The 27,954-nt window shown below is 41.0% G+C and overlaps 2 protein-coding genes across 2 annotated transcripts in view; one reads left to right on the top strand and one right to left on the bottom strand.

Moving 5' to 3' along the window:
• Positions 1-8,468: 8,468 nt before the first annotated feature.
• Positions 8,469-11,305, bottom strand: LOC119739638 (octopamine receptor-like). The gene has a single exon (XM_038214641.1). The coding sequence runs from the start codon at positions 10,389-10,391 to the stop codon at positions 9,225-9,227; it is 1,167 nt and encodes a 388-aa protein (XP_038070569.1). The 5' UTR covers positions 10,392-11,305; the 3' UTR covers positions 8,469-9,224.
• A 4,114-nt stretch (positions 11,306-15,419) lies between these two features.
• Positions 15,420-27,954, top strand: part of LOC119739817 (fibronectin type 3 and ankyrin repeat domains 1 protein-like) — a 28,642-nt gene continuing 16,107 nt past the window's right edge. Inside the window, exons 1-2 of the mRNA XM_038214900.1 lie at positions 15,420-15,604; positions 17,164-17,329. Coding sequence (XP_038070828.1) covers positions 15,598-15,604; positions 17,164-17,329 — 173 coding nt within the window. The 5' untranslated portion in view covers positions 15,420-15,597. The remainder of the gene's footprint in view (positions 15,605-17,163; positions 17,330-27,954) is intronic.

Below are 27,954 nucleotides of genomic sequence, written 5' to 3' on the forward strand. Positions count from 1 at the left end.
TAATACTGGGCCCCATGGGAGATCACGGGATTCCATTGGATTTCACTGAACGGGCTACCCAGTTAAAATAAGAAATACAAATTATGAACAGCTTGTTATTTGACTTCGGGACTTGTGACTGACTTGTGATGTCTTGATTAAAACTCTTTAAACAGTAACACCGATTAATTATAATTGTGTATAGTGTATATATTGAACTAAATTATCTAAAATATTAAGAATATTTAAATTCCTTGGTCATTACTAATATGAACTTTCCCTCCGTCTTCCAACTTTACGATGTTTCTAATAAAATAACGTTTCAAATATATAGTTTTATTTTTATTATTTTTATATATGTTTTTATTTGAACATGCTTATACAAGAACATTCGAAAATTAAACCACTGTTCAACAAAGTAATGAAAACGTTAGCCTTCTTTCTAATACAGTTTTGTCCACAGTCACAAAAAACGGTTACTCTTTATTAAACCATTGCTATGACGTCACACTATTGTTAAAAGTGTGGATTCGGATCTACGAATCTCTTACACTGGTCACAAAGTGTGGATTCGGAACGAAGAATCTTTCGTAAAAGTGTGGATTCGGAATTACGATTCCACACTTTGAACATGTCGGACAATTGTTCCCCATAATGAGCCCGAATAGGACCGTCTGCGTGAAAATTTGTTTTTCGAAAATTACCAATGCATCTTCACTGTCACATTCGCCGCCGTCACCTCAAAAACTACTTGAAATCAGAAAGAAATCGTCGTCTGAATTATCCATTTTGTCGTAAGGAGCCTATACACACAAAATGGCTTGGTTGTACGGATGTGGCGATACACATGCTAAACATGCCAGGGACAAATGTTGCAACCTGACGCCACTTCCGCGCTTGTGTACGAAGTCTACGGAGAGTCATTTCAAGTATTTCCTAACACAATTTGAAACATTTCTCAGTCCCAGATTCATGTCTTATCATCATTTTTGCAACGAATGACCTTCATTGAGATGATATATGAAGCAAAAATAGGCGTCAGGTTGCAGCATTCTTTCCAATACTTCTGTTGACGCAATGGTTTAAGTCGAAGAATACACTCGCAAGTGTGGATTCTTAATTTACGAATTCACTCGGCGCTTCGCGCCTCGTGAATTCTTAAATTACGAATCCACACTTTCTCGTGTATTCTCCTTAACCTAGTGGCTGACGGGTCATTGTGGGTTTTGTCTTACATGAAAATTTAATCAAGTTTTCCTGTCAAACCTACTTCGACGAACATACTTAGACTATTGACTTTTCTAGTTGTACTTTAAATATAACGGCCGCATATCTTTGCCAATCTTTAATACCGGGAATTTATCAGGCATTTTTGCCTGGATGAGCGTTCCAATCTTCGGTCGGCCTTCCTCAAAAACGCCGGCGTTTGCTTTGTGTAGCTCGGATCCTGAGTGCGATAGTTCCATCATAATGACCAGAACCTGTTGGGGTGCGGGCAAAAAAATCATAAAGAAAATACTGCGGATTTGGTGGGGGTTTTTTTTTGGGGGGGGGGGTTCTTTTGTACACTTGTATTGCACGCTGAGAACTGAATCCGCTCCATTCACAAGTACCCCCTCACCGGCAAAGAAAGTACAGTTGGGGGTGACCGACCGACGTCATCTTGCCTGACTGCAATTTTGCCGCGACGCGCGGCTGTACCACTGCGTGTACATAGTACAAATCCCCTGGTGTACGTGCGTCACACACAAGGAACGGTGCGCGTCAACCGAGCTAAATGCACCCTCCTTGTTGGCGCAAGGAGCCCATAATACAGCTATAATGCACGTTTCACTGCACCATGGTATACTCGCAAGCCTATATAATGTACTTCAATCCTTGGTGTCGAAAGAACACCATGTAGAGTCTTCCCTTTACTCTGATGAGTTACGTAAGGTCAAAAAAAGGCTCTGGTTTCTGGTATGGAGCTTGCCCCAAAAGTGGTGCGGCGACGCGGCTTTTTTTTCCTTCCTTTTTTTCCCTTCAAATTTCGCCTGATGACTGGAAATGGTGCCCGACTAAATTTAGTGCAAAATGTATGGGAGCCCAGAGAGGCCACATAAAGCTTATAATTGATCGTAACCCCATCTAAAAAAAACGTTAAAATTATGCAGCAGGAGGATTCCAGTCAAACCAGTGAGTTTGGCGGTTTTGAGACATCATTTTACATTGAAAAAAAAACTTTTAAATTTTGCAGACAAGCATGGCTACGGCAACGCGCGCGCAGACCAGAAACCGGAACTTTTTTTTTTGGCCTAAGTTCTCTTTTTTTTTATTCTTGTACTTCCTTTTGGTGATTTTATCTTCACTTGTATATATAGTTACAGTCGACGGCAGATCCGGGGGCCATGTCCCCTCCCCCCCCCCTCCCTCGGAAACAAAAAACGAATCCATTTTTTTTAAAGTGACGACGCAAAAATAGGCAGCCAGTGCGCGGCGTACACCACATCTGTTGCTAAAAAAATGTTTTAAGTGGCCAGAAATTGCCTCAGATCGCAGCAATTTAGATGATAACGAGAGAGACCTTGTCCATTATTGAGTAGCCTATAGGTGGTAGATTTTATCGCATTAGTTTTTTAATAAATTAAAAGGCTAACGGCAAGACTCATTTAACATGGTTATCATGATAAAATAATTGCATTGTTTGGCCTTGAGGAACCATTACAACATATTTCAATGACTAAAAATGCTTTGGAAAGGACGGGCTACCGGCTGGGTACGTTGCGCACTCAAAATTGTCAGCTTTTACACAATGGTTCATGAAATGCGCAATTATCACCATGGGTTGAACTAACCTTCAGCGAATATAACGAATGGAGGTTACGGGTTGCAAAGCAGACATTATGCTGCCGTATGTTGCATAGGCCTACACTTCATTTGAGGACAGTGAATTAAGCTTGGACACGTTGAGATACATAATCGAAAAATGTTCAAGTACCTATATTTTATAGTGCCGGCACAGGTGGAATTCTGAGGGAAGGTCACTCGGGCTTTCAGAGCATCAACTATCTCTACCACTCCCCCACCTTATAGTACACCCACACCCACACGCACCCACGTGTGTAAATGCCGGCAATCGTGGACGCCCCATTGTCCCTAATCCTCTTTCCTTTGTTTGTACTCTAACTTTTTAGCGACAGCTCTCATTGGTTTTGTACACGATTTCAGATCGTGGACGTGCGGTCAAACGTGGACGTATTGTTTGCGCCCCAATTCTTTTGTCCTACGTCCACGATTGCCGGTGTTTACATACGCACGCTTCCGTAGGCATAGAAGTAGGGTACTTCCTTTGTTCTCGTGTACTAAAATTTTGCAATGTCGCACACTAATTTCAAAATGCTCTTATTTAAACCAGAATCGGACTTAATATCCCTTTTCTAAAACTCTTCCATTTGCGACTGATCAACCCACCTTTGAAATTCCTAGTTTTTGAGTAAAATCCATATATCTATTTCGTGAAAATCTTGTGGAGAAGTATTCATCTATAGAAATTGTCCTGTGGAGACGTATACAATCTTGTGTTCCCTATTGTACACATGTCTCCAGAGGGCACGGTGTATCAATTCACACACACACACACACACACACATAGGCATAGAAGTGGGGTACTTCCTTTGTTCTCGTGTACTAAAATTGTGCAATGTCGCACACTAATTTCAAAATGCTCTTATTTTAACCAGAATTAATTTCCTGGGCTGAAATTCGGACTTAATATCCCTTTTTAGTAAGATCCTTATATCTATTTCGTGAAAAACTTGTGGGGTACCAAAACGGTACCCCGCAAGTCGGTGGACATTCCTTGTGGGGGACCTCCCATTGTTCCGGTACCCCATAAAGCAGTGGTTATACGTTCATACCCGTTTGTTTTACATATACCTATAGTGTGGACATTCCTTTGTTTTCGTGTAGTTAAGAAAAACCAGTGAGAATTCTCAAACATTTGAGAATGTTCACAGTTTGCAAACTGTGCAAACTCTTTCAACTCAATTTTTTCTATGATTTCCTTTAGTGTTTCTTTTCATTTTGCCACGGATAAACCTAACCCAAAAATGCCTGTAAACCTGTTTTCCAGAGAGGGGAAAACCTTGTGTGGACGTTGGCAAGTCCACACAACGACGCTGCTACCTGGTTTATGCGGACATCTTTTGTTCAGAAGTCCACACAGTGAATGTAATGCTTGTCCACCCCAGCAGGTTTGTTTATACTGTAAATCGAGGAGTTTTATCATCATCGATCTTCAACGTGTTTGAATCACGGGCTGATTCAGGCCGCGATCAGGCCCGAAATTTTGTGGACGGGTACCCAAGCACAGGGTTATTTTTTCCACTGGTGCGGAAAGGATCCCTACTTTTGAATTTGTATTTTTATTCTCTGCCCCCCCCCCCCCAAAAAAAACACTCGGGCTTGAAAGTAACATCCTATGGTGATGTAATGGTGTTTTCTAAAGAAAAAAAGCGACAAATCCTGGACAAATTGAGAGAAACTTACCCGAATATTTGGACCCCTGTACATAATGGACCGCCTTCGCTTCTCACCGCCAGGCCCAGTTATGCGCATGCGTGCATAATAATGTATTTATTAGTGAAAAGGCCCATAAGTCAAGTCGTCATGCGATCGAACGACGAAAGTCGATTTTTCATTTCCATTACCTTACCAGTAAGACTTATTATACGAACTTGTGAGCCATTCTCAATTTGTAGAAATGTTAACATATCTCTATCTTCACAGTACTTTGGCCCAGTCGTATCAAATGAGGTGTCTACACCCATGTTGATGGAGTCAACGAATTCAGTAAGGCAATTTCTACAATGATAATTATGTATATATGGAAATTAGCCTGCGCCATACATCTCCAATGATGTGTTTTTAAGCATAATATGCAAATTATCTACCGCCATTAGCAAAACTCTGTACATGCATACGCAGGATATCGTCCTAACTTATTAACCCAGGTGTGTAGATTCACCTTGTTAAAGTCAATGATATTAAAAAATGTCGCTGGTTCATTGGGATTTTCCCCAGGCGACATCCCAACTATCCTAATAGGCCTAAGTCACTTTTGCCTCATGTCCCCTGATGCCATATAAAAGCATGTCTTTTTTTTTTAATTAAATGAATAGTGAAGATTATTGGTTTTTGGCCAGACTTGATAAATTTCGGTCTGTTTCATTTACACGCATTCAGGGACATTGCCCCCTAATTCAGATCAAAATGGGTTTTTGAAGAGTGATTGTTGATGTCAGGCATCGTTTATGAAATAAACGATGCCTGCTGAAACATACAATCACTCTTCAAAACAAAATCGTTTCTGACGGGAACCGGTGAACATTGGGTGGTGGTTGGTACTGTCGGGGAAAGATGGACATGTTTCACATGTATTATTTGGTGAAAAAAATTATTGCTTTTTCGTGGTGGACGTCTAATTATTATCCCATTACGCGAACCAATAACCCCCCTGCTTTGTTATACAATGCACTGTGAGATACAATCCTTTAATCAGAAGTGATTTTTCACATCAGATTCTATTGTCAAAAATATCGGTATTATTTAACTTTATGAAACTGCTCATTATGCAATCCTTGCAGAAGATTATAGTTGAGATTCGCTTTTTTCAGCGCTTGTTCAAACGTTATGCGCATTCTGTGTGCATAAGGTTTGGTATTTTGTATATTTTTACTGAACATACATGATTTCATACCGGGATTAGGAAATATAATCCCATAGTTAGAGTCTAAACCATATTGCCTAAACCATACTTATACAGAAATTTCCTTTCAATGCTTTCTGAAGATCAGATGAATAAAATGGGATATAACTAACTTCTGTCCAGCAAACCCCCCCCCCCCCTTCAATCAATCAAAACCGTGCCAAAGTAAAAAGACTGCAGTCGCGCAGCGAATTTGCGAATACGAGCCACCGTACGTTAGCCGTTTTTGTTTTAGCAAATTGCATCGTTTGGCCTCGAGAAACCATTACAGCATCTTTCTTCGATTGAAAAGCTTTTGAAAGGTCGAGTTATACCGCCCGGGTAGCCAACATTGTGCGCTGAACAAAATGTCAGCCTTATGACAATGGTTCACGAAATGCGCAATTATGACGAAAAAAACACACAATGAAAACCGAACCCTCAGAATATTACAACAGGAGGCCGCGGCTTGCGAATTACCAGACGTATGCTGTCGACACGTTGCATGTACAATTCATTTGAGGATTGTGAGATGAAGCTAAGATATTTTGAGATACTTAATCGACAATTTTCGAGTACCTATTTTATAATGGCGGCACAGGTGGGATTCCGAGGGAAGGTTACCTGGACTTTCAGAGCATCAATTATCTCTACCACTCACCACACCACCAACCCCCCCCCCAAAAAAAAAATAACAAATAAGACTTTCAATAATCATTAACGGCAACCGGATTGACTGTTTGCAATTTGTTTTTTCATGCTATCCAAGAGATGATGTAAATGTAGTTCATAAAGCAGGGTGCAGTCGATCTATTTTTAAGACTTGTGTCTTCTACATGTATTTTGTTGTTATACCCAATATAATACTTTTCACGCACGGCGAATTATTTAGGCTATCCACACAAAAGGACATGATAAATCGGTGTGCTAGCGTATTCAAAGCAACGCAAGACGTACGATCTTTAGGAAACAAAATGGTCAATTTTTAAACTGAGTTTTTTTGCTTTACATAAATCTTTGAAGTGCAAAATGTGACAAACTCGATCGATGTTAATCAACATTGTATCGCATGAACGTAAAAGCCTCGCTACATGGTGATGCAAAAGGAAGGAAACTCACTTTTGACAGCAATTTTCACCTACTTGTTGAGCATATTTCAAAAATTTTATTTAATGGTATTCAAATGTTGATCTTTATAATATGTGACGAAAAAATGATTGCAAATGCACATTTTGACCCTGTGCCAAACCTGTTTGTCCGCGGACGGCTTTATTCCATCCGCCTGACTGAGCTCAGGAGCTTGATGTGAAGACAAAAACACGCTACACTAGACTTACACGTGGGCAACAGCGATTTTGGTGACTTGTAATCAAATTAGCATGACACTTTGCTTGCGATTTTTTAAAGATTTTTTTCACCACGTATGGTTGAAGAGCTATACCTCCCTACATTATTCTTTTTTAAATCAAATAAGTTACAGGGAATGTACAACATTTGCTTTTGCTGCAATTTTAAGCAAAAAATGGATTTGGAAGATTAGTATGTTATAGAAAATATTGTTAAACTGACTTGTTTCACGTTTTGGGCTTGTAGATGCTGGAAAAACCAAGAAAACCTATCATGTTCTTGTAGTCTGGCTCCCTGACCCCACTTAAGATGAAACGGAGCAATTAATACACTTTGGGGATTTGTAAGGTCAGAGAATCAGTCTAGCAGGCTTGTACCCCCTTCACAGGTGTGTATAATCAATTGCAAAGAAATGTCAGAATAACTAAAAATGAAAAATTAGGAAATGTTTTTGAAAATAGCCAGTTTTCTCCAACGCTGGTCGGCCGACCAGCGCTGGAAAATACACTTTTCCTTGAAAATATCAGCACACCAGGAGCCACAATTTTAAAGGATGCTTTAGACCATCAGTCCCTAACAATTCAATAAGGTATTTCGTGATAATTTGATCATTTCGTTTTTTGATGTTCGCAAATGATGTGTCTTCCCTTTAAGTTAGTAGGTTAAAATTCCTGTCAAAAGTGGGCTTCCTTCTTTTTGCATCACCCTGTAGTGCGATCAACTGTGAGGTGACAATGGGCCACACGAGGATGTGCTCTTGTTTTTTCTGGTCGCTACAGCCCAGCCTTTTGTGAACGTCACGTTTTATTTGCAATAATTGAATTTCCTTTGTCAGTGTATACAAATCGCATTATGGGGATCATTGTTGTGCGGCAACACACACAAAAGCGTTTTTAATTCTATTATTAATACCGCGTGACAATTTTTTATTTTCGCATCTATTAATTTCAGTTAGTGAATCATTTGCACACGAGGCCTCAATGAAGCAAGGTCGGATATACCTAGGTCTGATCAACTGACTCGGTTTGTCAATAATTTGAGATAAAGGGTTTGAGAGCTGCTCAATGGCAAGCATGTGATGTAAACATAATGACAAATGTTCTGCACTAATAGGTGTCTTCAATATTTTGTTTTTACTGTCAGTAGAAGAGGGTGGTAATTTTTTTCTTGAAGTTTAGAGCTCATTTTTCTAATAGAGAGATGCAGGGGAAAAGAAAAGCAAACCAAAAGGAGGAGGGGGTGCAAATAACAATCAAATTCCTTAATCAAAATAACCGGACAAAACTATGGGTCTCATTATGTTCATATACTTCATTTACCTGTCTTTTGGTTGCATTCTCCCCCAGCGCTTTGTATCCTCTGGCAAAAGGCGCTCAATAAATACAGTTAATATTATTATTATTACTAACCGGAAAATCGTTTCGTCCACAGATCACCGAATTTTCACGCCCTTTTACTAATAAATGTCTCGTTGCTAATAATAATATAGGGCCTACTTATGTGTTATTTGGCAAAATGGTGACCGTTGTAGATTTTTAAGTTCAAAACTATGTCTCGTACCTACATAATTATGATGCACTTGCTGTTTTAAAAAGACATAGTTAGCGACAGGTTTGTAACTGTAAGCTTGGGTTGAATGATGGGTCATCATACGTGTAATATCAGTGAGTAAAACAAGACATTTTATTTGATTGCATATTCCGATAACTTGATTTTTATTTGATTACAATTTTCGATAACTTGATCATTGCCCTTTTCACAAATATGCACCCAACACTTTTTCTTTCTTATTCTGTTGAATGAACTGTTAAACAATTTGACTAATCATTCAAATTTAAGGACAGATTGCTTTGGGGTGGGGGTGGGGTGGGGTGTGATCCACGTGCAAGAAATGCCAATATCCGGTTAATAGAGTTTGCTGAATTGAACCAATACTCTGTCCATACGAAAATAAAGTCCGTTTAAATGGATTAAGGGTATCAGTTCTATCATCAACAGTAAATCCATTCTCAGTACATTATGGCGAGTAACACATGTAACGCGAGAATAGAGTGGTGAAGTAGGCCTACATGGGAGAAAATAGCTAAATTCGTTCATATTTTGATAACTTTTACCACCCACATTCGATCTTAATAGCTCTTGAGTCCAGGGAGTGGTCCGAGTACTTGCAATACTAGTTCTTTCTGCACTTTAGGAGTTTCTTAAAAGCCTGACGAAACTCTCGATTGAAGACGGTATAGATGATGGGATTTAGTGAGGAGTTGCACCAGCCAACCCAAGTGAAGATGCGGTACAGCGTGGGAACAGCCTCGCAGGAAAGCCCCTCGTGTCCAGAGGAACACATGGGATTAAAGATGCTGTGCAAGATGAAGAATGGCAGCCAGCAGACGATGAATGCACCGACCACGATGCCGATGGTCCGGGCCGCTTTGCGCTCACGAGCCAGGGAGATTCGCGACTGGGCCTCGGCTCGGGTTGACAGCATGGCTGTCACCGGCACGACGTCGCGGACGGGAACGCCCGGTGGAACGGGTTCGACCGACTGCACACTGTCTGGCCTGTCCGCTATCGCCGGGCTCGACAATTGATTTGACCGTCCCTCATCTTGAAAGGAGGACTGGGAAACCGCCGCATGTTGCCTGATATTTGCAGAGATTGTGCAGACGGGGCCTGGGTGTATGACCCGTCTGGCTCGCCGCTTTGCAGCGTTGTAAATCTTGAAGTACACGATCAGGATAACAACACATGGGATGTAAAAGGATATCGAAGAGGAACACCATGCATAGACGTTTGTGGTGTCATTCGGGACGCAAAGGTCATTTTCTTTCTGGAAGAGAAAGAAAGCCGGGATTGAGACGAGAGCGGACAGCATCCACACGATGGCGATGCGCGTGAAGGCCATCTTAGCCGTCCGCTTGGCCACATATTTAATTGGCTTCGTAATGGCGTTGAAGCGATCGATGGAGATCGCGCACAGGTGAAGAATGGAGGAGGAGGATAGCATGATGTCCATGGCGCCCCAGATCTTGCAGAGCGGGCCGGGCAGGTACCACATTCCCCCAGTCGCCTCCTGGTACAGCGCCAGGGGCATGACGGCGGTGCAGACCAGGACGTCCGCCACCGCCAGAGACACCACGTAGAAATTGGCCACCGTCCGGAGTGTCCGGAACTGAGTCACGGCGAGGCACACGAGGATGTTGCCGAGAATTCCGGCCAGGATGACCAGAAGGAGGACCGATATCCCCAGGACCGGCGGAGATGGTGACGGTGCGGTCGTCGTCATCGCCGACATCGGTGACACGACGGGGTCCTGATCATCCGTCACCTGGGAGTCTTCCATGGTTTTTGTAGCAGTGAACTCGGGATGTTCTATCAATGCATCGCGAGATGCTCCTGAAGAAAATCCATGATGTTGTAGAAGATGCTGAATAAGTATGAGACTATTACGGGCACTGAAACGGCTCCAAACTCATCCGGTCGGCTTACGAATGCGCTACACCATATAGCTCATCAGTCCGTCTCGTCCCAAAAAGACACTCGGCGTATTGGATGGATAGGATATCGGTCTCCCCCAGTAGTATGTTTGACGTCTTGCTGACAGACGGTGTCTCTCGGCTCCGCTCGTGGAGGCTTTACCGGCAGTGGGCCAAGGGGCTCTAAAAGGATAATTGCGACGACTTCGAATTCCCTGTGCGTTCCGTTAACTCGCTAGTTTTTATATCGGTCAATTATGGCCGCGATGCTGATTATAAAACTGAATGACGATGTGGCCTTAAATACATTTGTTCACTGAGGAAAAATCGATGACTGTTTCCTTCCACTTTTTCTTTAGATCTGCAATAACATCGTTCCTCCGTTAAACAATCAAATTAGAGAATTGAAGTTCGACCTCGCTCCAGTCCTGCATTACGTTGTAATTAACTTATCGTCCCAATCACACAACATTTATCATCATGCCAACATACGCCTAACGTATGCGTATACATGGATATAATCTGCTATCTCAAGTGAGCGAGTGGAGAAACATGCGAAAATACAATTGCATTATTATGTTGCCTTCGATTCAACATTGAACAAATAATTGACGAAAGTGTTTTTGGTTGACTAAGTGACGCACATCCGCTGCCAAGCCATCTCGCCGACCGACGCCTCAGAATGGACGAATCATTCATAAAGATAATGTCCACTGCATGATGTGCTTGTCAGTAACTCTTACCAATGAGTGGCCGTACAGGATGGTGTTGGCCTAGATGATGCCGATTTTTTTTTTTATGAAGAAGTTGAAAGCACAGGCTTGTGCATTATACACCCTCGATTGACGCATGCGCGGACATCACACTAGAGTGGGCATTTCTTCTGCGCATGCGGGTTGGATTCCCAACGAGCTAGTCTGATCACTGCTTCATTATAGATGAAACCGAGGCTCTTGGGGTCATATATAGCCAGTGGCGTAGCCAGGAATTTTTCAGTGGGGGGGGGGCCGCTGGGGGGGGGGGCTGGAACATTTAAAATTCATGGGGGGGCGCGTCATGTAGATCAATGATAATTTTTTTTAGAAACTCAAAATCTCAGTGGGGGGGCGACTGGGGGGGCGACAAGGTTTCATGGGGGGGCTGTCGCCCCCCACCCCCCCCCCCCCCCCCCCCCCCCCCCCCGTGGCTACGCCACTGTATATAGCCACTGTATGAATCGAGGACCTTTTCGTTTTAATCCTCTCAACAAAAGACAGCACTGAGGCCATGGGCGTCGCCAGGATTTTTTCTAGAGGGGGGCAAAGCACATTTTCCCCCTGAAATCCCTGTGCTTTTCCCGCATATTCTCCATTTATCATTTTTTCAAGGGTGGGCAGGGACATTTGCCCCCCCCCCCCCAAAAAAAACCCATTAAATTAACAGCAATACGACTTCGCACCTCTTTCTTTTTTCCCTTTTATTTTCCCTCTCTCTCTTGTTTTGGGGGGCTTTTCCGGGGGGGGGGAATGCACACCTTGCCCCCCCCCCCCCTCGCGACGCCCATGATTGAGGCGCTCGGTTTCAGTGCTGCACTGCGACAGCACTCATAATCACCAAACCAGGGCCTCCGACAGCGCACAGAGGCCCAACTTGAAATTCCTCCATTGCTCATTAATTTAGCTAATGCAATGGATTAAATTATGTACATGCGCACTTATGAGCACTTCATTCGGCCTGTCACTACACATTAAACTGGTGCTGTATTAAACTGTATTGCTTTTGTTGAGTTTTGTGGGTGGTGTACGCAGAAGCTGCCTTTTTTGCGACGTCACTTAAGTTTTTTATGGGGGGGGGGGATGGCCCCGTTGCCGTGTCCCTCCCAACGCCCGGTGGATCCGCCATTGCGGGCCCGAATTGTAATAGCGCATACAACAACCACTAATGTACTACGCTTTGGGGATGTAACCATTTTCGTACAAATCGGAAGGATATTTTCTTCCATCCTCATAATTACGTAAATTGATGATTTATTAAAAAGCGCATCATGGTTGTTGTAGTGCGCTATGGCATTAGATTGTCGGTAACCATGCATGCAGGCATTGTGATGATGGTGGTTGATCATTACCTTATATTAAACCCACAATGCAAAAACAAAAGAACGATTTAGTTTTGCAATGCGGTTTCGGCAGTCCGCTGTGGTGAGTGGCAGTGAAGTTGCGTGTGGTGGCTGAACAAGGATGCTGAAAAAATATATATCCTATGAAATCCGTGATTTGGTCGCGACTGCGGTCTGCTAGATTGCAAACACATATTATTTTAGCGAAAAAAACTGTCCCTTAACCCACGAACTTAAGTTCAAAACTCCAACGTGTGTCAGTTTGGAAGCTTTGAACTTAAGTTCGCGAAGGGAATTTTTTTTTGGCTAAAATAATTTGGACCTGCAGATTTTGGTGCAATTAATAATTGTGTTCCATTTGACTCAGTTTGCCGTCAAGAAGATGATTTGGTACATACTCATAAGGCTGACACATGCGCCCTTCGCCTCTAGCAACGCCCCGTGCACTTCCTTCCGCGGTCTCTTGACACGTAAGCGGGGTTCAAGGGCCTTTTGGGAACAATACAGAAGCCATGGTGCGGTTCAGTTCCGGCAAAATTATTTGGAAGATTGATTTTTTTTAAAGACACGGACACGGTTTACACTTGTAATTACTGGATTCAATTAAAACACCTCTGTTACTGACGTCATTGCTTTGTTTGCTGTATTACCCACGATATTCCCCCAGCTGGTTTGCAGAATTGGACTTCGAGGGGGGTCGTGGTCATTTTGAAATTGAGTAAGTTGATGAGTGCAGTGAACACCGAAGGATTTATGCGGCGGGCGAATGAACATGTTGATTGAATTGTTGAGTAGGGACTACTGCGGTACAGGAAAAGGATGTAGCGCGGATGTTACTCGGAAACTACAAAGAAAAGGACTCTCAGATCAATCACATTGGTTTTGTTTTCGTCAGTCGAGACTATTTTAATTACCTGCATGGGCCTATAGGCTGATAACATGGGAGCACTATAAAGTGACAACCGAATAGACTACCGTTCTTTTAATAAACGAACGAGGTCAGTCTAGTATAGGCCTACGTGCTGACGGTAATACATTATATGGTAAAACGAATTACCACGCTAATTAGTGAGGCCCGTAGGCGAGTGATTCTATAAATTTGGGGTCATTTTTTTCTTCTTCTGCCCCAGTTATACATCCAGCTACATTTAATTTTATAATTCTGATGCACTCCTTAATGCAGTCGTCCTCCGTGAGTCATTAATGATAACAAACTACCTGCTAACAAATAAAAAGGGAAAAATCATTTTAAGTCATAATGCATGTTAATGATTTCTGGAATGGCAAATATCAAAGTTCCAAGGTAAACAGGAGTAGGGAAAATGTCATACGTTGGACCCCAAATTTACAGAATGAGTATATGACCCACGTGTCAACAGTGCGCGTGAAAAGGTGCATAGTTTTCCTTTAATTTAAACAACTTCAATGCTATTCATTTGGGCAGGATATAACAATCTTTCAAAACTGGCACTTGCAACTGCATTAAAAATATTTAAAATTAGACAAGGAGTCCTTGTACAAGGTCGATAAGGGGCACGGAGGTGGGCAAAATAACCCTCAAGTTTCACTGGAATTGTAGAATAAAGGCACGTATCGTGAACCAGAAAAAGAAATGACTCTCACAAAAAAGACTCTTGTTTGTAGAGTCGGCATTTACCTGTCTTAGGCCGTGCGTCCGAATTAATTATTGGCTGCGTCTGGAAGTAAATGGAAGCGGCTACTGCCACCTCACACAGTACCTGTGTGTTATTTCTAGCCGTATAGCCGAGTGGTTCGGATGCGGCCTTGTATTCAGATCTGCAGAATCCATAAGCTAGAGGCAGGCTGCCATTATGTACCCCTGGTTCAAAAATATTCAAGGGAAAATAACTTCTCTTTTTTATGTTTCGAGGCAGGATGACGCCTGACTTATATGTGGCTCAGACTGGATTCAACAAAAAGTTGACATGAATTTATAATTTATTACAGTGGATTTTTTTCCCCAGAATAATTTTCTTAACACCTATGTTACGGTGAACGTGATGAGTGATCATGTGATTCATTCTGTAATACCTTTTCCGCTTTTTGAGGGGGACGGGAGGTCTGCAGATTGTCTATACCTTTTCTTACATATATTTATGCTTTGATACAATTAAATTGGGAGAGATAATTATAGGACATTTCGTTTATTTTTTCGTTGAATTATTCTTTCAATGTTTACAAACACGCCTGCATATAGCCACATCTTCAGACAGGAGTTCAACACAGGTTAAAGAAGTAATCCCAAAAATAAAGCCAAAAATACGAGGTTTTTTTTTTTTATTCATTTATCTATTAATTTATTGAGGTGTAGGCCCACACGCACATGTTCCGATCGCTCTGAAAAAAAAACACCCAAATAATTATCTAAAATTTAAAAAACACTCATCGGCTCATACGTCACCCCATGCATCCCGCCCGGCGCAGTCCGTTTTTTGCTAGTAATGCTGCGAGTGACAATGTACATAGCGCCCTCTCTTGACAGCATACAGTGTTACAGCGCGTGGATCGCCGACGGTATTCGTACGGTACGGAACCTCAATCAGCGTCAATTATATTCAAACTATAATTCCCGTGAAGGGGGACACCTCGGTTTCAACGTATGCTTCTTTGGACACTAGCTACTATTGCTAACTATCGAAGGGTGTTGGGATTCGAAATCACGGTACGAGAACGGCTTGCACAGTTGCACTGCTTATCGTACCGTGTCACTCACATTCGTAAAGTGCTGGTAGTGATACAGCTGTGTTGTTTGTGCAGTTCAACTGCTGCAGTGCTATGCATGCTGTCAGTGGCTGTTGAACTTACGTAATGCTGATTGGTTGTTGAATTTGCGTCAGGCTGCAGTGAGTGTGAGTTAAAAAGATTGTCTGCTGAGTGCTGTGTGCTAAACTTTGGGGGATCAGTTCATCCAGCACTCCTACGCAGCTATTGCAGGGTTCTGAAACTCCATTGCAGCAATGTCAGGTGAGCAAAATACACGGTCACAGGTTTGTTACACAGTTGTCATGGTTGTACAATGTTTTGTAGGATATGTGTAGGCTATGGTCAATGGTATGCTGTAAATGTGCACGTATAAAACATATCATACATGTCATATGTGTATGTACATATATGCAAATCATAGCTACATGTGCAAATTGCACATGTACAAATGTATAGCAGTTTCCATGTTTCCCTTGATTGCAATGTTTGCAAGTGCCAATTCGACATGATCTTGTGATCTTGTGATCAAAAAAATTGTGGAACAGAATGCAGAGGCATAGTATCCGGGGGGGGGGGCGAATTTTTTTCTCCCAAACGACATCTGCATATGGGTGTACGCTATGGCGTTTTGGACTTAACTTTACTAAAAACATGAGAAAAAAATATAAAATTAGGAAAAAAAAAAGATTTCTAATGCGCCTGGCTAGCCAGCGCGACTCCTAGGCGTACCGCGAACTTACACAGCACTCTACATCAGGAAACAGTCGTCGGCGCGGCGCAGGGGAATCTGCCGTACATGCAGTGCATTATGCGCAAGCGCGCCGTCCAGACATTTGCATGAGGTCGAGGTCAGACGCCATTATCATGCAGTTTTGAACGTGAGCACAACAACGACAACCTAGGCAGAGGGGGTCTTCAGAATTGAACGGAAAATTTCACTTTTTTCCGGATCGTAAGTAAACTTCAGTACAACCATCTTAATTATCGATGTCTACTTGTACCTCAGGTGGCATATCTAGTAATTTGGAGGCCGTTTTGAAGGTGAAATCTGATGTTTTTTGTTGGAAAATGTTGGTTTTTGGGACTGTGTTGTCTAGGTCTCGGTATTAGCTTGGACCTTACTATCGCCAGACCATGTCCAAATGTTAAAAAAGGCGATAAGTTGGGTCCAAGTTACTCGGACTAGGAAAAAATATTATTATATACCTGCATACGTATCATAAAAGCATCGTAGAGGGCCCTTAATAACCATGTATGCGGATGTCGTTTGGGAAAAGAACATTTGCATGGGGGGGGTGCCCTTTTTTTACAAGTAGGCCTACCCATTTTTTTCACAAGAGCCTTTTTTTTAACAGTGCCCCCGTTTCCAGAAAGATGGCGTCCATGTGGTACTTTGATGTCATATGAAAAAAAAGTAAAGTCTGTCGCGAGCCAATGTGGCTCATCAGGCCGGTATTTATCTCCGGTTTCCTTGGCATGAAACGACTGAGAATATTTCTACTCCACCTGAATGGGATGCCAGTCCATCGCAGGATTACTCCCCAGCTAATGCCGGTACCCATTTATACTCCTGGGTGGAGAAGGGCAAGTGGGGGTGAAGTGCCTTGCCCAAGGACACAATATATGGCCAGCGGCTGGATTCGAACCCCGGACCCTCTGATCATGAGTCACGAACCCCAACCACTAGGCCACACACTCCCCCTTGATGTCATATGATCGGAACCTATAATCAGATGCATGCAGTACTGTACATACTGTACATACTGTACAAATGTTTTTAACAGAACTGGGCATTTTCATGTCTTCCTACTTCCATACAGCACCCAAGAAACCTGACCCACCAGTCGTGGGCAAGGTAACTCACTACACCATTGAGCTGATGTGGGATGAAGCTGGGAGTAAAGACAGGGTGGACAAAGGTGACGGCAGGTTACGGTTTGCAGTACAAGAGGCCGATAAGATCCAGGGATGGGGAAATGTTTACACGTGAGTGTAGTTATATTATTAATTGGTTGATTTATTTGACAGTTGGTTGGGAAAGTGGTAGAAGATGAGGAAAGAATTACAGTTTAAAGTTATAGTCCATCATTTGTAATTAGTGCATTTTGTTCGTTTGAAGCAACAAAAGTGCTCAAAATCTAAAGAAGGATGCTGAACAACTAACCTGATGAAGTTTCAGCTCAGTTTTAGCTGTATACTTGGAGAAAAACATCATGCTAGGATCTCGATTTCAAATCAAAAGTTGCTGAATCATGTTTTGAATTGCGCCTGAATTCAGCATCCGAGACACATTCTCGCTAAGCCGAATGCAGCTACGCTATGTCGCGCACTGATCTGACGAATTATAGCAACCGGGGGTGCGTGTGTGTCGTGCCAATTATTGCGCGCGCTTCGCTGCATAACAAAACGAACTACTAATTTAAATTTTCCTACGGTGTGTCTTAAGAAGCACTGTTGGAAAGGCCTTCTTTCGTTGATTTCTTCAAAATGACAGCTTGCCAGAAAGAACAATTTCACAGGGAGTTTAGTCCCCTCATTATCTTTCAAACAAGTATGTTTTTCAACAATAATTACGCTAGCTACTTTTTGGATAGCTGCAAATGATGGACTCGGGCTTTAAAAGGGAGGGAAATTCTGGAGTGATATTCTAGTAAAACCCCACGGAATCAGGGACTGACAACCCAATCCACATGTTGGCATGCATTTCAGTCATTACATTATAATTTGAATTTGAATTAAACATGTTGAAGGGAATATACAACATTTGCAAGCATCGAAAAATAAAACTACCAAGTTTTTATGAAAATACCTTACTAGGATGTTAGTAAATGGCAGTCTAAAGCATGCTGTAAAATTATGGCACCTGGTGTGAAGTCATTTTCAAGAAAATAGTATTTTGTATACATTTCCAACGGTGGTCGGCTGACCACCGTTGGAAAAACCTAACTATTTTTCAACTACTGCTCCAAAGTTACCTTTTTTTTTTCAGTCCAAATTTTGTTTGCTATTGGTTACATGTTCATGAACAGGTGCAGGCCAGCTATAGACTGGTTCCCTTACCTTACAATTTTCCGGTATCTATAAATTGATCCATTTTATATTTAGTGGAGTCGGGGAACCAGACTACTTGAACATTTTTGTTTTTCTTGGTTTTTCCAGCATTTTCGAACACAAAACTTCAAACATGTCAGTGTAACAATATTTGATCTATTTTACTAACCCATCAAATAGTTCATTTCTGACCATTAAAACAACAGCAAAAGCCAATGAATATTCCCTTTAAAGGCATAAATAAGACTTTTGGGTTGCATGGTGGACATGATCAATAAATGGTAGGTTACAACACCATGTGAATGATATCTCTTTAGTGAGTTGTGTGGTTCTGAGAAGAACCAGTTGGTTTAACTCGATGTCTCGAACAGTATGCTCTGCTCGTCATCAGGAGACTGGCAGTCAACTGTTTAAAACCACCCACATGATGGGCTCTCGACCAATAGGAATGGGTAAACTGTCTTATTTAGGTAATTATGAATGCAGAATAAAAGCTACTGTAGCTAGCTTGCTTTTATACCTGACATGCTTGAGAAGTGAACAATTAAGAACATGGGCAGATTTTGTCAAGTGTCAAGTTAAAATGTTACAATGTACATTGTACATGAATCTAATTGCTTGGTGATAACAGGCTTTTTGCAAAACAATTTGTTTACGTACTTGTAGTTTGCTTTGGGTTGAAGAGTTGGCCGGAAACTTAGATAACAACTTTCATTTCCCTCATCTGCTCATAAAGAAAGACACTATTCCACAACAACAAGCATCCCAACTTTCATGCATCCAGCCATAAACATACATGTATTAAATACAAATGTCCTTCCAAAATGGGGAAACAAAAGGGTTCAATCCCGAGCGCCGACAGAATGGAGTTACCCAAGGCAGTAAAACGGTTCCTTTCACTCCAAGACGCTTGTTTTCAAAACAAGAAGCCCTTCTACTGCCCTGAATGGACCTCAATTATGCCTGCCTCACAATAGCCCATGTCTCCCCCTAGCCTCCCTAGCCCACCCTCAGCCTCCATGTCTTAGTAGGAAATTGAGCCAACAAGAGATTTTGTCACTTGAGGAAGCCCAGTCTGCCAGTAGGTGTCCGTTTTGGCTTGTCCGTAATTTTGTTTGGCTTGTCCTAGATTTGGTGTTGCGCTCCACTGCAGTTAATGAGAGTGGGCAGTTGGCCCCACGGACAGGCCCTCACTATGGGTCCACCTAACTATTGGTGATGGGCCTAGAGCGAATAGCAGGCCCACTGTTTCCACCATTGATTTTGGTGTTTTGTTGTTGACATTTCCGTGGACTTTCAAATGCACAGCCAGTGGGGTGCGTCGCAATTTCAGCTCTGCTATTGTCTCCTGACAAAAACATCAGAATTTCCCGCTATTTATAGATTGTGACAATCGGAGAACCGGATCTGTTGGGTACTGACAAAAGTGACAAAGGGGCCCCGGACAATTCTATTTTTTTATCAAAGGCCATAGATTTCAATGGAACGATGAGTTACATGTACATCAATGTAAATGTTGTTCATGTACTGGTACGCACTTGCATCATGTGCATAGACCAATCTTGGCACGCACACTTCTATCAGGGCGGCTCTTCAGTAGCAAAAGCATTGTGTTAGAACTGGATACATTTTTGTTATTTATCATGGGGCAGTTGCTTTGTGTGTCAGGACACAATACTGGCAACCAAAAGTAGGACATTAGAGATTTTAAGCAAGATGAAAGCTGCATGCTGTAACATGTAGTTTTCTCTTCAGTTGTTGGGAGAAACATCCCTTCAAGTTGAAACAGCATTAAAAAGATAACAGGCCAAATATATTTCACTGCAAGGCAGATTAGGCCAACAAAAAAAAGTCTCCAGTTTCTGGTATGCGCGCGTCGCCGTAGCCATGTGTGTCGGCAAAATGAAAAAGTTTTTTTCAATGTAAGATGATGTCTCAAAACCGCCAAACTCACTGGTTTGACTGGAATCCTACTGCTGCTCAATTTTAACATGTTTTTAAATGGGGTTACGATCGAGTATTTATGTGGCCTCTCTGGACTCCCATTTGCACTAAATTTAGTCGATCACCATTTGCAGTCATCAGCCGACATTTGAAGAAGAAAAAAAGCAGTAAAAAAAAAAGCCTCGTCACCGCACCACTTTCGGGGCAAGCTCCATACCAGAAACTGGAGACTTTTTTTGGGGCCTTATAATGGTATTTTTGGACAGTTAACGTAAGTTACATGGTGTCCACTTTTCACTCTTCTGCAAGTATCAAACAAGGCAGTTGTGGGCATGCATGTAGTCTTGTCAAGGTACATATCTATTTCTTATTAAAATCAAAATTTCAGGAAAAAAAGCTTGAGGAGAAGTAGCTTTTTCACTAATAAATGGACACCATACAATGTACATGTAACTAACATTAAGTGGACAGCGTAACTAACGTTAAACTTAAATTAATTTTTTTCCAAAACTACAGGTACCTGTAGCTTGATAATATGAATGACATTGCTTTACAATGTTTCTATCGCCAAATGCTTTTGCTATTTTTTACTCTACACGTACGTTAGTTACGGCATCCACTTAATGTTTGTTACGGTGTCCAGTTATTAGTGAATAAACCTACTTCTCCTCAAGCTTTGTTTTTGTAATTTGATTTTCATAAGAAATGGATACCTTGACAAGACTACAAGAAGCCCACAATTGCCTTGTTTAATACTTGCAGAAGAATGCAATTGAGCTATCGCCGTTTGCAAGTTAGCCACGCCCCTTAGACAACAGAAATGAAATTTTTGTACGCTAAATTTTTGTTTGTCTCAGATGTTGCGCGTTCCGCGTCCGTTTGTATATCGTGTAAATGGACAATATTTCACAAGCTGCGTTGACGCTTTTTCTAACGCGATTCTACCGTGATAGCTCAATAGCATGCACACAATGGTTAACTCCATTCATGCCATTGAAAGGGGCCTCGCGAGTGTACAGGCATGACAGAATGCAAACGTAATATGGATTTGAAGTGATCTAGTTGACTGCTTTTCAAACACATTGGAAAAAAAAAGAGAGACTTTGCACCATTGGGATAAATAAAAAAATTATCTGGATAAACGCCCACTTGCTGTCACGTATTTCACGTAAAGCCTCAAGATGGATTGTACACGTGTTTAGCCCTGGAGCTAAATGCTTTGTAAAATAACGCTAGTGGGAAGTTCTTTGATGTACATGTACTGCATATCATAGCGAATCTAAATATCAAACAAAATAAAGTTGCGCTTCAATGCGTGGCTTTTATTATCTGAAATTCTTTGAGATTGAATCGGTCTTTCTTTTGAAACTCTCCGGCTCTCGGCTGTTCATGGGAATTTTCCCAGAAAATTTGGACAACTTGCAAACAAAAGACTATTTTGAGTTTTCAGTACAAGTACTTTTTAAAATCTACAGCAATTCAGTTTTATTTCCGCCTTCCATTGTAGCCTCCAAGTTATGAGGAAACAGTCATTCTATGGTTACTTTTTTCACAAGTGGTCCACCACTCCATCTTCTCTTTTTTTATGTACAACAGGGTTGTTAAAAATCATGATTTAAAAAAAATAAGAAAGATGGGCTATTTAAAAAATTTAAATCAGCTTTTTAAAAATTTGTAATCAATTTTTTTTTTTTGGTCTAAATTGTATGCAATTTACGATTTAACGAGTTATCTAAAAAGTTTTGTTCTTCATATTCCACACACATACATGTATTGTTCAACACCCATTTGTAAACTAAAGTGTATGTTGCATTGCATTTTTACCTTATGAAACTTCCAAAGTCTTCTATTTTTAGAAATGATAAGTTCCTAAAAAAGAGAAAAAAATAACTGTTTCAATGTGATACATACCTTAATTTTGTCATCTGCTTAACCAGTTCACATCGGATGACATGTGTACACGAAAAGATTTTGCGGCATTCGGAATAGCCGACTAATAAAAATGCAACGAGCAAGGCCGGAAATATCTGTCTGTCACCCGCTCGCGGTGAGCAAGGCCGGAAATATCAGGATGTGCTACCCGCAGATGATGGCCTGAACTCATTTGCGAAGTGGTTAAGTGTCATTTCTGTTCACAAAGTTTGCTGATATAAAAAACTCCTTGTACATAGAATTATATCATTAAATCGTGATTTAAATCAATGATTTCAATCAAACCATGATCAAATGGCCCTGAATTGCACTACAAGGCCGTTGATTTTGATTATATGCCCAGTTTGGTGCCTGGATAGGCCTGGCTGTGTATGTGTAGTTTACAATTGAAATCAAGCTGGTTTGAAAAGAAAGGAAACACTGTACAGATTTTGTACTTTATTAGAAGAGTTATGGTTGATTAGTCAAGCATTTATGTACAGTACCTGGTTACCCAGACTACTAAACCCAGGAAACATGGTACCTCCGTGGCACCACTTTCTCAATAAACTTTTTATTCCTACAAAAGTATGTTGGATCTGTTTCAAATATGCGTAGGAATGTATTTTCAAATTAGCTTGTTGTGTTATGTGGACCACATTGTGCCATGGCAACGATGGCATTGTGTATGCGGATGTACACACACGTGACACATAACGTGTACATTTGTAGCCTATACTGGTACATGAACACGTAGTATTTACAGGCTCTCACAGTGTATTTTTGCTCAGCCTGAAGTACCGATTAATTAAAATTGCTAGTTTTCTCACAGTACAAAATGTTTTCACTTTTGAATGAGACATCGAAATACATGTACGTACATGTTGTATGTAATTACTTAAAATATTTCAACTTATTTCCCGCCCCACAAAATTTTTTAAAATGCAGATCCTGTTTATGCATAAGAGTTGCAAAAACAAACCAAAATACATTTATTCCCTTTTTTGTTATTAAACAGATGCAGAACATGCAAATTGAAAATCTAATACAAATGAGCAAATCCATCTCGTTGAAGAGCTTTTGACAGCGACTTCGACATTATTTCTGACTCCATTAAGTCACAGTTCTTCACAGAAACAAAAAATAAATGTGAAATGCATTCAGTTTATTTCAAAATCTTACGAAACTCTTACGACAGAAGAAAACGATTATCCTATAGAGCGATCTGATTTCACCTGGCAACATTTAAACAGACAAAACTTCAATCCATTGACCTGTCTGATGACGTCTGACAGGTTAAGGGGAATTAGATGCATTTATGTAGGTCAAACCACACTGAAGTTTGTTTGCCAACACTAGAGGTTCGCCCACCATGAATTAAACAAACATTGACAGAGTGCTGAAGTGCATCCCAACACTGTCAGGGCAGACCATGCCAAAAGGGTGTGGATACTCCACAGGTCCTGATGGTTGTCCAAACTTGAGGTGTTCAAAATGCTTCCTGGCAACAATTACACCATACAGGTGACAAGACTAAACAGAAATGTTTTTTGGTCTCATCACCTTGTGAAACGATATCATTTTTGTACAGTAAAGTTACATGTTCCGTAGTATTTTTATTTACCATTTGTAAGTTTAAAGCTACAGTCCATCATTTGCAGCTATCCAAAATAGTAACGGACGCAATTATTGTTGAAAAACATACTTGGTTGAAAGATAGTCAGGGGACTAAACTCCCTGTGAAATTATCCTTTCTGGCAAGCTGTCATTTTGAAGAAATCAATGAAAGAAGGCCTTTCACAGGGTGCGTCTTAAGACGCACCATTGGAAACTTCCGTTAGTAGTTCGTTTTTTTTATTCGGCGAAGCGGGCACAAGCTTTGGCACAACGCACACGCGCTCGCGGTTGCTTTAATTCGTCGGATCGGTGCGCGACATCGCGTAGCTGCAATCGGCTCAGTGAGAACGTGTCTCAGATGCTGAATTCAGGCCCAATTCAAAACATGATTCAGCAACTTTTGATTTGAAATCGAGATCCTAGAACGCTGTTTTTCTCGGAATATACAGCTGAAGCTGAGCTGAAACTTCATCAGGTCAGTTGTTCAGCACCCTTCTTCAGATTTTGAGCACTTCTGTTGCTTCAAAAATCAAACGGACAAAATGCAGAAATTACAAATGATGACTATACCTATAGAGGCATGTAGGAATATTTGCAATTCCCCTTAATGAGAAAATCATTGCTGAAAGTGAAGATGGAACTGGTACCAAATACCGTATGTGAAATAATTCTGCCTGGAATATCATCATACACAAGAAAACGATCATTTGGGGTTTTTTTCCCAATTAACCCTTACTCTCTGAGGGTAGTTTACTGCATGTCAGTTGGTTATGCCAATGCCCTCCAGCTGCAGTATATTGGCAGATAAACTATCTTGACAGTGAAGGCTCCAATTGGCAGGAGTTGGAGGCCCTGGAGGGTGCCTGATACTGACCAGCTGGGGGCACTCACTTTGTTATCAGAGGACTCTCATTGTTCTCTGTGGCATGTATTGGAGTGCCTGTCCAGTTACCCTTGAAATGACATGGCAGATATTGGAGGGCCATGCAAAAAACATAGGAGATTTTCTTGAGGCACATATTGGCATGCGTTGGAGGGTCAAGTAGGGTAAGGGTTAATCTCTGAAAAGTTTTGTTCTTGTACTGAAGTAGCATTCAGTCAATCCATAGCGTGTTTTGTGCAGTCTCCTGCTTCTTCCAGTACAAGTACATTTGTACACAATGTATTGAATTGTGTACATACAATGTACATGTACATAAAACAGCAACTCTTATTACAGCCAAATTGTCCACTTGTGTAATGAGAAAGTCTCGATCCTCAGGTGGCAGACTGGGCTGTCATTTTGTGAGCAGTCCTGATTGTCCAGGATCCTTAATAACCCTAGATGCAGAAGAGGATTAGTATGAATGGGTGCTTTTCAGGGAAGGAGGGATTTAGGGAGATTGTGAGGGCAGATTAGTACCATGGAGCTCCTTTTTATAGCTCCACAGGTTATACCCGTAGTTGTACCATAGAGCAAGGACCCATGGGTCCTTGCTCTATGGTTGTACATGCACAAAGGCTTTTGTGTGTACAGTTGTACTTGTTTTTGTGCAGTATCAAACAGGTCATGCCCAGTGGGCATGTACGCCGTTTTCCATAAGTCCTATGATTCATCAAATTTACAGAATCAGAATAAATTTTCGAGCCTTTTCTGCAACCAAACTACATGTTCTTTGATGACAACTTTCTCGATTAAATACGGTGTACATTTGTTAAAGACATAGTCCATCATTTGTAATTTGTGCATTGTGTTCGTTTGAAGCAACAAAAGTGCTCAAAATCTAATGAAGGATACTGAACAACTAACCTGATGAAGTTTCAGCTCAGCTTCAGCTGTATATTCCGAGAAAAACAGCATTCTAGGATCTCAATTTCAAATCAAAAGTTGCTACCTGGTAAATCATGTTTTGAATTGTTTTAAATTGCAGCTTTACGCGATGTCGCGCACTGATCCGATGAAATATAGCAACCGTGCGCGCCTGTGCGTCGTGCCAATGCTTGCGCGCGCTGCGCTGAATAACAAAACGAACTACTAATTTAAATTTTCCTACGGTGCTTCTTAAGACGCACCGTTGGTAATGCCTTCTTTCATTGATTTCTGGCAAAATGAGAGCTTGCCAGAAAGAATAATTTCACAGGGAGTTAAGTCCCCTTACTATCTTTCAACCAGTATGTTTTTCAACAATAATTACGCCAGTTACTTTTTTGGATAGCTGCAAATGATGGACTCCGGCTTTAAGCAAATAATCTGAATCTTGAAAACACAAGAAATTTTGACCGGCATTGTATCCTGAAGTCTGGTTGAAGCATTTTTTTTATCACAGATGCGCAGTCAAACGGACGATGATATGAATTTTACCAATAGCAACATGTATTTTGTGTAACTTTCTACTCCTCTTAAATGTGTGAAAAACTATTTGACATCCCTTTTTGGGGTAATTTGATTGAAAAGTGCACTTCTTTAAAACATTCAAAATTTGTAATGCTTTCCTGACAACTGAGGGCGCTGTTGCTGTGATGTCATTACAGGCAGACACTGTTCAGTGTAGGGGTTTTCTGTTCAAACATTGGTGAGAAAAGTTTGCTCATTGGCTTACTGTCACGCACTGAAACAACAACGAATCAGAAAATTAACGACGGCAAAATATCCTAAATTCTGGAAACTTTTGGTGCTGAAATAACTGCAACATGGAGGTTTCTGCCCAAATAACATCACACTTTTGCTCATGAATATGGACATTTGCATTTAACCTGTAAAAAACAAAAAGGCACCAAAATACCCTTGAAAATGGCAAAATGAAAATTGAAAATAAAATGAAATGGAACACAAATGTGCATTTTCAAGGATTGCATCAAAAAAAAAATACATACATGTACGTGGGCCATTAAAACTGTGAATAGATCTTTTGAGTCTGAAAACATTCCCCCTTGAGAGATTCAGTAAATGTTTGCCAGAAAACCTTGATCAATTTTTTAGAACCTCGACACCTGTTTTTCTTCACCTGTTTTCAAATTGAGCCAGATTAGAATTGATGTTCAGGAAACATTTACAGCTGGACAGGGTTTCTCTCATTTTATGTAGGTGGGCTGTAAGTCCTCCTACGATCCCCTGATTTCAGTCAGGTTTTATTCAAATTGTAAATAACATTTATGAATAATAAATAACATTTCTAGTCGTGGCTTTAAAAGTGTTCAATAAATTCAGTTTATTTTCCACAGGCAATCAACAACATCAGCAGCACGAAAACACACAAACAAAATTTAGTCTCACATGAATACATAAACAGGGTGAGAAAAAAAACCCCAAATGTCGGGACTATTGTTTTAGTGAAGTTCTGCGTGCAGTACTTTCAAAATCTAAAATATGAAAGCCCAATTCATAAGCTTTCTTTTAGTACAAGAATCATTCAAATCACTCATGAATGTACTTTTCAAGTTACAGAATTTTAAACACAACCACCGTTTTAAGGTTCTGTCCACGGATCACAAAAAAGGTGTGCGTTCTTTCAGCAAAACGAAAACAATTCACACACATCCCTATGTGAATTGTTTTCGTTTTGCTGAAAGAACACTGAACCTTTTTTGTGATCCGTGGACAGAACCTTAAAACGGTGGTTGTGTTTAAAATTCCGTAACTTGAAAAGTACATGAGTGATTTGAATGATTCTTGTAGTAAAAGAAACCTTATGAATTGGGCTTTCATATCCTAGATTGTGAAAGAGCTATATGCAGAGCTTCCCTAAAACAATGGTCCCAACATTTGGGTTTCGGTTTTTTTTACTCACCCTGTATTTGTTACTGATTTGGCCACTGATTTGTCGGGGCCCACTTTTTCTGGGAGCCACTGTAGAGCTGCTAGTCTGCTAGTATTGTACAATGTACCATGTAGGCTCATAAGTACAAATGGTTAGGGTTTTATAGGTGACCTTTATTGTATGCATGCACTAATCTCTTTGTGATTTGAGTAATCTTCAGTGACACAAAAAGTAGGGTTGTGTTTTCAACCCGCTCCTGATGCCCCTTTTCAAAAAAGAAAAGAAGGACAATAAAGGGTGCACACCGTACCTGTAAATAGGCCTAAATCCATCTGCTGAGCTCATTAATAC

This window comes from Patiria miniata, unplaced genomic scaffold (assembly GCF_015706575.1).
Source record: "Patiria miniata isolate m_02_andy unplaced genomic scaffold, ASM1570657v1 HiC_scaffold_4, whole genome shotgun sequence".
Classification (NCBI taxonomy): domain Eukaryota; kingdom Metazoa; phylum Echinodermata; class Asteroidea; order Valvatida; family Asterinidae; genus Patiria; species Patiria miniata.